The 14,874-nt window shown below is 41.0% G+C and overlaps 1 protein-coding gene across 2 annotated transcripts in view; it reads right to left on the reverse strand.

Moving 5' to 3' along the window:
- Positions 1–1,669: 1,669 nt before the first annotated feature.
- limk1a (LIM domain kinase 1a) overlaps positions 1,670–14,874 on the reverse strand; it is a 53,921-nt gene continuing 40,716 nt past the window's right edge. For both annotated transcript variants that reach the window (XM_006795479.3, XM_006795480.3), the window contains 13 exons: positions 11,959–12,068; positions 10,704–10,919; positions 10,268–10,373; positions 9,692–9,906; positions 9,364–9,550; positions 9,043–9,129; positions 7,941–8,072; positions 7,722–7,781; positions 7,012–7,077; positions 6,149–6,317; positions 5,974–6,029; positions 5,234–5,391; positions 1,670–4,822 (listed from right to left, as the gene is read on the reverse strand). In XM_006795479.3, the coding sequence (XP_006795542.1) occupies positions 4,654–4,822; positions 5,234–5,391; positions 5,974–6,029; positions 6,149–6,317; positions 7,012–7,077; positions 7,722–7,781; positions 7,941–8,072; positions 9,043–9,129; positions 9,364–9,550; positions 9,692–9,906; positions 10,268–10,373; positions 10,704–10,919; positions 11,959–12,068 (1,731 nt within the window). In that variant the 3' untranslated portion in view covers positions 1,670–4,653. The remainder of the gene's footprint in view (positions 4,823–5,233; positions 5,392–5,973; positions 6,030–6,148; positions 6,318–7,011; positions 7,078–7,721; positions 7,782–7,940; positions 8,073–9,042; positions 9,130–9,363; positions 9,551–9,691; positions 9,907–10,267; positions 10,374–10,703; positions 10,920–11,958; positions 12,069–14,874) is intronic.

Below are 14,874 nucleotides of genomic sequence, written 5' to 3' on the forward strand. Positions count from 1 at the left end.
CATCTCCGTCTATCAAAATTCTACAATCGAACAAAAAATATTGTAAACATATGACGGTGACGTTGTTCAGTTTCGCAAAATATTTGACATGATGTGATTGAAGTGTATACATCTGGCTTTGATTCAAGATGTTCACCAAAATATTGCACTTAAATTTTTTTGGGGAAATTTACTTATTTTAAATATTATTATTTTCAGTAGCTAGATGCTGTTTCCACCCAGATGCTTTGCCAGCTTAGGCTGAAACATTCGTCTGACCAGCCTAAAATTTGAGCTTATACATGTGTATTTATTAGTTAGTGCCAATCTATAATTAATTGATTTTGATGTATAAACAGGTTCAGGTTACTTTATTTGTATCCATAGGTAGATTTGTTCTGTAATCCTGAGTCATCAATCCTCACATGCACAGTTTCAACACACAGCAGACAACAGATAAGCATAGTACAAAAAGACTGAAAAAAAGAACTAAATCATTTTGAGCATTCAGTAACCCACAAAGTAACAAGGCTACAATTTGTTCATCTGAGTGATGGCTGCTGGAGTAAAGCTGTTTTTAAACTTTGTTCTGCACATCCAACCCTTGCAACTGTTTGATGTACACTCATCAGCCCGTTAGACCACTTAAGAATCTGACTGTGAATCTTCTCTTTATAATTAAAAATGAAAACCGTGACTCCAAGTAAGGGAATAAAGCAGGATACAACTTCAACTCTTTCATGGTTCCCAGACATGAACATCTGCAGTTTGTATCGTCTCAGATTGGAGTCAGCTGAAGATCTGTGCAAAGTGTTGATGTGACAAAGCAACACACTTGAGGGTGACACCTCGTTGAAGCTGTGATAACTGCATTTCTCACTAATTTCTTACTTACATACTCTCATTTTAGAATCTGAAAACTGCACCTCCACAACTCAACACTGAAATTCATGCTTAAATAATAAGACTTCAGCAGCACTACAAGAGTATATTTGCTTTTAGCTGGACTGTTTCTGATTTAATAAAGTTATCTTTAAACTGTGCGCTTTAATTTAAGAAAAAGCTGTGAACATGTCTTCCACTCATGCTGTGTTTGTTTATTGTTTTTAACTGTAGTAGTGACAGGTGTATAATGCTAACTGTAAATGAATCTAAATGATGAGCAGATATAATAAGAGACAGATGGTGACATCTGGTGGTTGCTTTGTAAACACTTTTTAAAAATACTCACTCCCTCCATCATCCCAAGTTGAAACAAGCACTATTTTTATCACTTTAATGTTGCCCACACAGTTTCTCTGCAGCTAGTGCTGATACTGCTCTCTGAGATAAGCACATGTCATCAGAACAACCATATTTAGAGCTCACTGGTGCTTCAGTAGTGGAAGGAGGTTAATCGCAGAGTGAATATAGATATAATACTGCACAAAAGCCTTAAGTGACACAAGAAAGCTGCCTGTTCATGCCGTGTTGGAGAATAAATGTGGTCAAGACAAATATTGACTTTCAAGCTTGGATCTCTGTTGTTGCCTTATAAACAGTATTTCTATGCATGTCTGCATATTTCATTAAGCTGCTGCAAACATTTCCCATTTTCTTCGCAACATATAAAGAAACAAAGGCTGCCTCCAGACTGTTGCATAGTATTGTTTAAGAAGAACAGACACCTGGTTTATTTTAAGAAGCAACAGTTTTATTTGTAGCTGTGACAAAATGGAAAAAAAAAAGTTGCCTCCTCAGAGTCTAAACGTTCAGGATTAAAGTGCAGAATTGTTTTCACAGCTTGTGTAAAAAAAAAAAAGAAAGAAAAAAATTAAATAAGACAAAAAAGAAATATCAAAATATCAAAACTAACAATGGAGATCTGGAAAATATAAATACGTTACAGAACAAGATGAAATCTCATACAACGTGGTTTCAGCAACGATAATCAACCCACTTGAATCAGGCTTGCACTTATGATACATTAAAAAAAGGGAAATCAGTTCATGTTTTCAAATCGTTGGCAAGGCTAGCTTACAACAAAGGCACAGCATTGTTCAGAGGTAACGATCCTTTGCAAAGAAGTGCTGCGGCGACATTCTCGGCGATCATCAACACTTCCTCACAGACACGCCTAACATGCTCAACATGGCTCAGACAGGGATGGAGAAAGAAAATGTGCCCACGGACGAACACATAAACTGGGAGGAGCTCACTTTACAGAAGCGCATTTGTGTTACAAGCGTACATACTGACATAGTTTACATGTTTTCTCAGTGTCCGTGCTGAGGAGCGGTTTTCTGCAAAGCTGCTGGATTAACTGAATCAAGAAAAAGCTCCAGAATATTACGGCCCTGAGCCAAAAAGAGTACAATGAAAAGGTGAGGAAGTGCTCTATTGTCAGAAAGACCAGCAGTGGTTGCATCCTCTGTGGGCGTCATACATGGAACAAGCAGTCAGAAACAACACAGAACATCATTCGCAAAGGACTGGTCTGTAGGCAGCAGGCAGAGCCGGGACATCTCATCCTCACGGTAGCATAAGCTTGGAAACTTTAGGTTTATTTAGGTAGAAAAAGTGGTGCTGAAACGTAACTATTAGCAATATTACCTCAGATATATGAGAGGAGGGGTTGACGAATCTGCTGCCAAAAAACAGTATTTAAAAGTTTAACCATGTAAATGCATATTCATAATAAATCAGAAGCACGGTCCAAACACGGTACAGTTTGCTATCGAGAGGATGAATTTCCCGGATCCCATTTTTTATAGTTAAAAGGCTCTATCAGTGTCTTGCATTCATATTTCAACCTGAACTGACATTATTTCCTTATCACAAGTAGCCCAAGAGAAAAAATTAACAAACGTGGCTTTAAATAGCCACTTGGTTATATAGTGCAAATAAAAGTACTCAAATGTGTACAAAAAGATTTTGGTGGGTATATAGCTATTAAAAACAAAAAGAGAGAGAGGGATGCTGTGTTTTTGTTTTTTCCTTTTTTTAAAACCCCGGCTTACTCTGTTTACACTTTTTGTCTTTCTTTTATAATTTTTTTTTAAAATCTCAAATAAAGACAAAAATAACTCTGTTCAGAAGCTGAGCAGACCTAGCAAGAATATCATGCAGCTTGTGAAAACATCAGCAGGAATAAAAAAACAAACAAACAAACAGATATAGATGTCTCATGTTAGAAGGTGCAAAGGAGATTATTTCTGAGGATGCACACAGACAATGGAAGGAATACAGTGATATTTACAGCCAGCGTTTACATGTAAACAAGAGACAGAGGTGTGGGACACGTGATGAGGCAGTACCTTAACTACTGTACAGTACACGAGAGAAGAGGGAACCCTTAAGAACTGCTTGATTGCTCTCAAAACCACATATAATTAGAGCTGATCACAATACGTAGTCTTAGAGTTTCAGTTAGTTTGAAGCCATTTGATGCGATTAGATTGATCCAGTATTATTTTATCTGTGGCAACACAAAAGCTCGCAGGTTGACTGCTGCTTTTTCGGATAGAGAGAAAAGACGAAAATGTAACATTTACGGGGTTTAAAATAATGTTTTAGGGATTAAGATTGCACATACGTCGAACAGTAAAAGCCCCAAACCTGCCACAGTGGTGGAAATGTAGAAAGAGAAGAGGGGGGGAAGAAAAAAACCTTTCGGCTGTGCCTTTTTAACTGCAGTCAAACCTCTACTCTCCATTTCTGGTCGGCCAATAAAAATATGGCAATGTCGCGTACGTATATAAAATATGTCTGTACATTTACTATATTTAAAACATTTACATTGTCATAGGTTATGTACACTGCTAAGTGTTTAAATGTCGGTGTGGATGAGATATGCCAACGGCTCTTAAAACTGAGAGACAACGTACCAAATCTATGCCAAAAAAGGGTGTGTGTACCTCCATGTGAAAGTCAGTGCTACACAAGAAATAGGGGAGAGGGGCAGCAACACAAGTAGATTAGTGGTTTGTGACCAAATGAGGTCAGAGGGACACGAAGAACCAGGATTTGCCCTGACAGCATTATTTACAGTCATGCGCTCTTCTGTGAACTATTTAAAGCTTGAAAGGGTTTGCTTCATGAGTCGATCTAAACCTCTAAACGACACACACAGACATACACACACACCCACACTCCCTCGTCTTTGACGTCCAAACAGAAAGCAAAACCAAACCTGCAAACATCTACTGCACAATATATTCTGTAGATGCCTAAAGTGAAGGTCTGCTGTATGCATTGTTTTTAGGGGTGGGGACAGGGGGATTATATTTCCACATGAACATACACACTACAATAGTACAGCAAGTATTCTTGACCTGGTATGACCTCTAAAGTTAAATCTACATGATTCGAGAGCTGATTTGCGATTTGAAAGTCGGGTCTGATTGCATATGACGTGTTCCACTGTAGCTTCAGGTGCAGCAGAATCAAGCAATTCTAATTAATGTCTCTTGATTTTACTTTGAAAGTCAATATGTGTGCATCTCACGCAGGTGGCTTTCTCAGTTTGACATTTTTCCCCCTGAGTCTATTTACTGAGCCTGAGCCAGTCTGTTCCCGCAAACACGGAGGGGTATTTACATGACTCCTCCGCCCACTGCGCCAATCCAGGCAAGGTGGTCGCCACCCCTGTGGGGGTTACTGATAACGTCCCACTTGTCCCTGTTGTGCTCGGGCCTACTCTGGCTGCTCGGGGTGGGTGTGCAGGCCGTTCTCAGGACGTGTTATGCTGTGGTGCTCCCAGAAGGCCTTGTGCAGCTGATCCACTTCGGACATCAGGGGCAGACCGATGTCCAAGTGCATCTTTAGGTTCTCCAGCCATTCCTCCAGTTTCGAGAAAGCAGGCCTGTGTATTAAGAAAGCAGACGGACACCACAGTTTGTTAACCTCTCCTATTTATTTGTATTCATCAAGTTCTTTTGTTATAAATTAAAGAGACAGTTCACCTCAAAACACAATAAAACTTGGTTTTCTTGCTCAGAAATGAAAAATCCAGGTACCTGACGGGTGTTTACTTGAGTTAGTCATACAACACAGGGAAGGATTTATGCTTGTTTAATCCTTTTAATGTGCTGAAGTAACCAAAGTTGTTAGAATTGGAAGTTTAGGCCAGTTTCAAAGGATCGAGAAAATAGGTTTTTTTTGGTTGGTTAGTATCAGAAAAACCTCTTTAAATAAAAAGATGGCTCCTGTGATAATCCAACTCTTGGTGAACTGTCCCTTTAGGTTACATGTCAAAATGAATCTGGTGTCTGACCGTTTGTCTGCATCGAGGTCACAGCACACAGCAGCCATGGGGAAGAAGGCGCGGGGACAGTTGGTGGGACAGTAGTGCTCCAGGAAACCCGAGATGTTCAGTCCAAAGTCTGTCGCTCTGGGGAGGTAGTCGGGGTCAGCATTCACCCTGCCAATGATCTGGAAAGAGCGAGAAAGAGCAAAAAGAGTTAAAGATCCAAGTGTCAGAAGTCTCCCCCAGTCTTGGTCAGCCCTCCAGCTGAAAACCAGCAAACCCTCCAAACAGAAGCTCATGGTGCCAGCAGACCACAACTATCATTTGTGTGCCCGTCAGCAGCCACATGAAGACTTCTTTGCTTTCCTGCCCTCTAATCCCTGTAATGTTCTCTGGATAATAACGTTCATCTGGAGAACTCATACTGGAGCTCCTAAACTGTTGAGCCCAAATTATGTGGATGGTGTGTGGCCAGGCTGTAAGCCTTCATCACTGTGGCGCTGGATGCTCAGTCGGAAAGCAATTTTCCCCCTGTGGAGTTTGGGAGAAGGAAGACTGTTCCCCTCATAAAATGTAATGGCGTGTTTCATATGAGGCTAAATTCAAGGTTTGACAGTGTTAACTTTTTCCTCTAATTACAGAATAACACCTTAGACTGGTTTTATCATCTGGAGGCCCTGAAGACATTTGAGATCTCCGGGTTTATTCATGAAAAAAATATAACTTCAGGAATCCAAAATATCCAGAGCAGCTGATGGATAGCTTACCTCGCAGAGCATGATACCAAAGGAAAAGATGTCTACTCTCTCATCGTAGCTCTTCCCTGCGATGGAAAAAGACAAAATTAGACTAATGTTAAGATTTTGGTGACCTCATACTCAAAAAAATATTTGTGATTAGCACAGGAAAGCAAGGACATGGATCACTTCCTGTAGTTCATACCATGGATCATCTCTGGAGCCATCCAGTAGGGGTTTCCCACCACCGTGTATCTCTTCCGGCGGTCGGGTCTCTTGATGCCAGACAGCTTTCCCTGCGTCAGCTTTTCCCCATTCTTGTCGTCCACCATGAGTCGAGCCAGCCCGAAGTCTGCCACCACCACTGTATTGTTCTTTAAAGTAAAATATGCCAAAACATTTTATTTTTATGCAACAAGCATACTCACCAAAAGTCACTAAATGTGATTTTTACTACACAAAGTATTCACATTAACGACATTCACAATATAAAATGATGTCAGATGCAATGAAATCACTTGCTGGGAGCAGGGGACAGCTTGTGTGTACCACAGGCTGACAGGTTTAATGACTTGTTCACTTTTCATAAAGGAAATGGGCATATTTAGTTCATTCGCTTTACAGCTTGAGGGAAACACTGTCTGAAAAAAGCGTCAACCTGCTAGTTACTAGTTCTGGATTCACTCTTTTCACTATCAACATCATCACTTCTGAAAAAAAGACAGACATAGTGTTCAGGGATATATCTGTGGTGAATCAGGTTTAAGCTTCTCTAGTGAGCTTAAAATTAATCTCCAGGCTGTCAGGCAAACATTTTGTTGTCATGTGACACGTGTTCAGCACTCCCCCTGTTTAGGTCCGGCAAGCTGAATGTTTCTGCTTTAAGCTTCTTGTGTGGAGTGTTTTTTAAGTCGTCTTAGTCTCCCATAGCAACTGCGACAAAGGCCTTTTTTGTTTTTGTATGAGCGAATGGCAGGTGTGCCGTCCTAAATCCTTAAAGAAAACATGCTGTATGTGCAGAGGTATGTCGGCACAAACACAAAAGTGTACAGGAAGACAAGTTCTTACCTCTCGGACTAGACAGTTGTGAGAGTTCAGGTCCCGGTGAATAATGTTCATGGAGTGCAGATATGCCTGAATGACAGACAGACAGACAGATAGGAGAGGAAGGAAAGTCAGGAAGAATAAAAATAAATAAACAGTCTTTTGATAATCTGTAAGTAGAACACTGCCAAATCGAACAATACTGTCTGGGTTTATCTCAAAAAGCTCTTGCTGAATGAGCATGCTTGACATGCATCATTGTACAGCTATCTGGAGGAAAATCCAGAGAACCTGTGTTCTTATCCTGCAGGAATTTATGCTCTGATTTAACCTTTATAGTAAGAAAAGTACCTCACAAGTGTTGTAGCTCACAAACATGACCACTAGAGGGAGACAACAGCAGGACTAAAGCTAAAAGTATGTGTACAGCAGATATTCAGAGTGCATCTAACAGGAGGCGGTGGTTATCTCTCACAACCACTGATCTCTACTTTTCTCTTGGCTCAACGGGATTTGATTTTTATTTATAAGGTTATGATCTTGGTTATGTTTTGTTATTGACAATACAACCGCACCATCTTCACTTCCCTCTGTATGTTTTAGAGTCTGGCAGTGTCGTGTTCTGTGTTTTTGTGTGTGCAGTGGCAAAACAATAATAATGATCTAAACCACTATCTCCATGCAGAAAAACCTTGGTTTGTTTTCCAGAGTGTATTAACAGTATATACACTCACCATCCCAGCAGTGATGTCCTTAGCAAAACTAACCCGCTGGTTCCAGGGATAGTTTGAGTCCTATAGGAAAAAACAAAACACACAACTTAATGTAACATACTGGTATAAAGTGATGAATCATTACTTCTTTATTTTTATTATTATCCTTATTAATAATAACCATGCTAGTCCGTGCATTGGAATTCCATATAGGAAACAAACACCCCCCCATTTGTTTACCATTTTCTTGATGATTTCCCGCAAAGTGCCTCCTTTGATGTACTCTGCGATGAAGTTGAGTCTCTTGTCTTTGTAGAGGACTCCGATGAACTTGAGCACATTGGGGTGATCCAGGCATCGCATGACTTTCACCTTAAAGACACAAATAATTATTTATTTATTTTCACACACTGTCGTAACATCTCTGGGAAAAGTCCACAGCAGCTGTAAGGGATCTTAAATATTCACAGTACAAAACTATCTCCTGAACAAATTATGACAGTCAGTGTTAATATTTTTGCAGCTACTTTACAAATGTGACTACACTACTGGTAAAACTAAAGTCACATGGAGGAGGCAGCACGCCACTGTTACACATGACATTTGAAATGTTTGCCTCCTTCTTTTCTAATCTTCACCAATGAGGATTACACAAGACTCAGTAATTTAAGACTTGGGCCACCTACAAACAAGCAGCCAGCACGAGTAATAATCATTGCTTAGCTGTGATTGGGGCTCATTTTACAGCGAATCTCTTTACTCACTTTTCTAATTACAAGACTCATCACTGTTTCAACCCAATAATAAAGCTAAATACCCACTCATGAAAATCCACAACTAAAGTGGAACCATTTTTCTGAGCTTCAAACATCCCATTTAGGAGGCAGTTAACTGGATGAATGAGGCTAATCTAGCGCCAAACAGGAACACGAGGAGTGATTCAGATCCTCAAACCCCAAAAAGCCTCACAGAAATCCGAACCTGAGTCATCCTCTGCTATCGGCTCTCTTTAGGGAGGTCGGCAGAGAGATAAAGTTTAATGTGGGCGGTAAAATAAAATCTGCCCAGCCATCATTTTTGGGAGACAGGACTATGTGAGCATAGTGAACTGATATTATTTCAAAGGGGAGTTTATGCCTTTTTAATTTCGTTTTCTCTTCAGGTGTGAGACATCTGCCTTTTTCATTTACCCCTTTCCCACATTCAGGAATGGCTCACTTTAACTACCATCTTTAGCTTTGGCTTATAGAAGAAAAAACAACAATAACTTTTGTGCACAAGCTGCTCTGTGTTATGTTTCATTCACAGTCTGAAGTCTCTGAGATTGTCTGTCTCCACTCACCTCTTTGAGGAATGTTTTTTGAGTCTCATCATCAAAGCGGATCAGCTCTTTCATCACCATCACCTCACCTGTCTCTCTGTGTGTCACCTTTAACAAGACACAATGCACAAATCAAGTTAAGCAACACTGTCTGAAGCAATGTTAAGAGACAAAAGAAAAATTCCCTGATGTGATAAATCCCCAGTCATTCCATCCGCCTTCCACTATACACTTCTTTCATCTCAATGCTTCCCCCTTCTGGATTTTTTTCAGTATGACTCGTCATTTACAATGTAGCATGCAACTAATGAGTCTAAGGAGTCTCTGCCAACTCAAATCTACCTTTATGGCTTGTCCAAAGCATCCCTTCCCCAGCACTTCTCCGTGGATGAGGTCAGAAGGGCGGAAGATACGGTGAGTCCGGTTTGAGACGACCCGAAGTGACTCAGACCGATTGATGTCCTTCCTCTGGGAGATTGGTGACGCGGCATTGCTGGATCCAGGCGACTTATCAGTGCTGTAACTTCGGCTAAAAGAGAGGAAAACAAAGAAATCAACCTTTTCATGAAGGAAGGTGTTCACACTTTATTAATGGGAAGATGAAAACAAACATTTACTCTTTGTAGCAAACTGTGATAAAAGTATATTAGCTGCTGCATTGATGCCTTACGTGATGATGCGGGATTTCAGGTTGCTAATGTCTGGATTGGGGGGCTGGGTGATGGGTAGGATGGGGCTGGGCCCTTCTGACAGTGGGGTGGACAACGGACCGTCCACCTGGTCCTCAGCCTCTGAGGAGCCTCCCTCCTGTCCCGACTGGCTGTGAGGGTCGTGTTCGATGGTGAGCTGCAGCAGCCGGCTCGTTTCTTGGATCAGCAGGTCAATCTGGAGAAGAAGAGACAGATAAGACAGGATGGTCAGATCAAAAAGTGAACGGCACTAATGCATTTCAAAACTTAAAAGGATATATCTGCTCATTGAAGTGCTCTGGTTGGATTTGCTTATAAGTTCAGGGTTAGATGAAGCACTCATGTTTCAGTAACTTCCTTTATGAATTTACTGAAACATTTATTTATTTAAACAGCTGGTTATATTATTAAGTCTCATCTTGCCACTGGAAATCCTCAAAAGCTGAAGATGAATATCATCCCATTTTCCTCCAAAACAATAGGAACACAGAGAACCGCCTGAGTGAAACTAAAGCATCATCTTTTAGCAGCAAACACATAAAAATAGTGATGAATACCTCATCCAGAGGAACGTTGTGAATGGGCGTCCCATTAATTTCTAAGATCCGGTCTCCAACGTGAATGGAATTTTTCACATCTGGGCTGATGCAGTCGGCATCCACCCTGGAAACAAAAAGAAATCTCCTTAAACACCTTTGTACACACAGGGGACATTTTTCTTTTAGTATTGTCCAGAGAGCAGATAAGTCTGAGCTCATTTGAATAACAGTGACTATCCTTCCACTCTATTATACATTTTAAATGAATCTCATCTATCACTCTGGCCTTCATTTATAAATCCCCCTCCTTTATCCTTTGTCCTCCACCATTAACCTTCCCTAATGCTGCATCTCTTAACTCATTCCGCCTTTCCTCTTCATTTTTCACTTGCTCTCAATTCCACAACCTGAAACACGATATTCATTTTATCCACAAAACACAAACGTGGCTCACTGGGAGACTCTGACGGTGTGTCCATGTTCGGGACTGTAGCCGTTGGTCGGGCTTAGCGGCTGGTCAATCGCCACGGAGAAACCGCGCCCTTTGCGTCCATTGTTGCCATCAGCGGAGGCTGGGATGGACACCAGTGTGACCGTGTGAGGGATCCGTGAGCATGGCGAGTCCGGTAGCGACACCGGGGTCACGATGGTCTGGTAGTAGCAGTGACCACTGGAGCCAGAGAGGAACAGAAGTAGAGATTAAAAATAGAATTTATTTTTATTTTATTTTTTTTTCTAAAAATGAGAACAGCGGTAATAAAACAGATAATAGGAATCCTCGTGAGGTTTGTATGAAAAATCAGCTTCTCATTGCAATAATTTTCACAGTGTCACATGTTGCTTCAGCTCAGCCAAGACAACACTGTACACTCATTGTTTTGAGTCAGGTTGACCTTTGATAAGTCAGAATGTTATGAAGTGACTAATAACCTATGAGGTGATGACAAACAAGGACAGCCCCCCCCCCCAACTGTAAAGCTGTTGCTGATATCCTTTCTGTGTCATGTCAGTCAGCAACATGCGACTCTCTCATTGAATGTAATGATCTGAGAAAACACCAGCTCTCAAGGTGAGTAATTCAAAAGTATTGTAGGGGAGGTACCATAGTTCTGTAGATTTAGGCTGTCTCAGTGTCTTCTGTCTCTCATGTAACCCCAGACTCACTGTTCTTGTTGAATCTAAGTCTTTATGGACACTGCAATGTCATTATGTTGCTGCAGAATACAATTAGCCGCCTCTCTCATGATATTCTTTGATAGATACAGTCTGAAACTTGTGACAAGAACATTAAAGCAACCCTGGAGCTATTGGAAGCTAGCAACTAACAGTATGATGTACAGAATACAGCTACTGTTTATATGATAATAAAAGCATTCTTCTCCCAGTTTAATGGTTTTATGACTGGTTTCATGCTTAAACCACACTCAGATATGAGCATGTCTTCTGCCAGTTGTCACCAGTTTGTCATAATGTTGACAAAAAGCCCTTTGAAGCCAGAAATAAGCTAAATAAATTTGAGATTTTGTCAATCAACAGCAGCTTATGGCACACTTTCGTGCTCTCCTAGGGATTCTGAGCGGATTAGCTTATGGCAGAGGATGAAACTGGGGAAAGATCATGAGTACTAGTTTCACAGGCTATGATGGATGTGACACATAAAGCAAGCGCCTCAGCTTTTTTTTTTAAACTTTACAGTGACGGATGCTCACCAGTACAGTTTAGATCTCTCCACCAGAGCGTATGTGTCTCCATCACCGATGAACGATCGGCAGTTCAGACATGTGAAGCATTCTGGGTGATATTTCTGTTCCCCTGCGACCTGTTAAAAAACACACATACACACAAATACATAAATGAACATGTAAACAGAGTGGTGGAGTCCGATGTTAAATAGATTTTTCTCCTATCTAAAGACGAAAAATGTAGCAATATTTCAGGGTTTTTGAGCAACAAGCAACATGAGGCTGTCTCTGGGAAGAAGGGCGAGGTCTGGTGATTGAGGGTAATCATTAGTCTCATGCACAAGCATCGAGTTTGCTGCTGCCAGATGCCCTCCAGAGCTCGGGGCAGTTTTGCAAACAAGAGAGAGAATTGAGTTATGGCCAATAAAGAAAACAGAGCAGCTGATAATTCATACTGGCAGCTCTGAGGGTGAAGCTCTGGGTGTTCCTCAGACCAGAGACCACTAAAATGACCAGAAAAATCAAGCATCAACACCCCCACTTTTAATGCCGCTCCCTGTCCTTGCTTGTTGCGACACTCATCGACTAAAATAATTGATTAAGTAGCCTTCGATGTATCATTATCGACTGCTTCAGGTAATGTGGCGCCTGTCCATGCAAACGACCCACCCACTTAAAGGCTTAATGATTAAACATGAGACATGAAATTAAGTACCTAAGGTCAAGCCCATGAGAGCCATTTGCTCCCCAGAGGCTGTGCTTGTTAGTCCATTTTTTGCTTTTAGTGGCAGAAATTTTTGGAGGGAGTGGACCCCTTGACAGCACTCCTCAACTGCACTGATTTACAATGCTAATGAGATACAGGAGGACTAAGAAGGGGCACCGCATGGAGGAGAGCTGGACAAAGAATAATCAATCACATGCAAACAGAATTTACTCATTCAGCTGTTCTGTTATTTAACTTTCTGATAAACTAGTGGAGAAATAATCACCAGAATACCTGATGAAATATTAACGTTGACTGTGCCCCTGCAATACTGCATATGATCCAGGTCATTATAAAAAGGACTCATGGCTGCAAACCTGCAAACCTGAATCAGCCTCTAAGCAGAACTACTTTTAAATGGTAGTAAACCTAAAAACAGAGAGGGGAAAAGTGAAGATCAAAGAATCAATGAAAACCTCCGTCTACAGCCATATGTCGACTACTCCTCCCTCCTGGGAAAACAGCAGTGAAGACACACAAACAAGTAAACACATGTCGAGGCCTTGGGCTGCAGCAAGGGAGACCCCGCAATTAATTTATGGCTTTTTAAAGTAATTCAGCTCCTTCCAGCTACACAGCAATAAAATATGCCCCCATCCTGACTTATTTGTATGTTAAATATTTCAGTTTCTGCTTTTGAAGTTAAAAACAACAAAAGTTAGAGTCTGCCACTAACAGGAGAATAAGAGTCAACTTGTATCCTAAGAACAAAAGAGGAGAAAATAGAAAATAGGCTCTGTAATGGACACAGGGAACAAGGCAGCTGCGAGGTTAATCGACCAGCTTAATTTCTTTATTCGTCAACTAAGCAGTCACAAAAAGAGGAGCCATAAAAATTACACCGTGACTTCGAAAGGACATGTAAACACAACCTAAAGCAGCAAGTGCTGTGAGAATGGGAGATCATTGTAAAGTTAAACACAAAAGCTGCCCGATTATTTTTAGCGCCACATTTTCTCTTAGGTGTAGATTTCTCTTAGGTGCAGCCCTGCAAATAAATTAAGAAGACAGGAAGAGAGGACAGCTGGACGGAGATGAAACGGACGTGTGGCTCTGCACGCCCTGACTCTGTGGCGGCCATTTGCTTGCTATGCAGACACAACAGACACACACACCCTCTTTAAACCCGCACGTGACAGGCGACAGCTGCTCCCCTCACACTTAGGACGTGGTCTCCCTCTAAAGTGTGGATTGAGAGATTAAAAATAAAGGACAAAAGATGAAATACGAAATCACTCAATGAAAAAAAAAAGAAAAAAAGGTTTGAGAAACACCAAATGCATTAATACACTACTGGTTCCACATCCTACCCTGACATAAGGTCTGTGGGTGTGTGTCGAGTCTGCATTAGCTCATAGTCATGCTCAAGAGTGTGTGCAATGGTGTGCGCTAGCCTCGTGTCCTCTTCGAGTGAACACAAACCAAACAGAGAACACATGTTTGCCTGGGGGGGAGAGGAAGTGGGTCCACGGGGTCCAGGAGTAACCGGGTCAAGCTGCCGTTACTCTGCTGCCACGTGCGCCATGTTCATGGGATGACAGAGAGAAATGAAGCTAAAGAACAGTTGAGGTCTTTGTTGCTTCTGTGCTCAAATGTTTATACCAATGATGTTTTTAAAGAGTGTGGAGTTTACTAAAAGTGCAGTTTCAATGCTAATTTCTTGTACATATATATATGTAATTCTATATATAACATTCATGAAGGAAGTTAATTTGTTTGGTGTCATTAACAGCCTAGTGCACTGTAACTTGAAATTAGTTTATTTAATCTTCTCAATTAATTTAATATTCAGCAAACTGATAGAAGTTAGCTACACAACAACTACACTTGCCAAATAGTTGGTACATTATTTGTTACTAAGTTTAATCATAAGAGTTATTAAACGCTGGTTCTCTTCTACAGTCTGCCTTGTGTCCGATCACGGCAGATGGCTTCTCTTTCCCTTAACCTGGTTTTCTTCCTGTTAAAACAGAGTCTTTGCTTTCCACCGTCACCAAGTGTTTGCTCATAGGGGTTGTTCGATTGTTGACGTTTTCTCTCTATTACTGTAGGCATTATAAAGCACCTTGAGGCCGCTGTTGTTGTGATTAAGCGGCATATAAATAACACAGAATTTAATTGAAATGACTTGAATTGAATGACTCATCTCTACATCAAAACGATTTTTTAGCTTCTTT

Source organism: Neolamprologus brichardi, chromosome 14 (genome assembly GCF_056152115.1).
Source record: "Neolamprologus brichardi isolate AB-2024 chromosome 14, ASM5615211v1, whole genome shotgun sequence".
Taxonomy (NCBI): Eukaryota; Metazoa; Chordata; class Actinopteri; order Cichliformes; family Cichlidae; genus Neolamprologus; species Neolamprologus brichardi.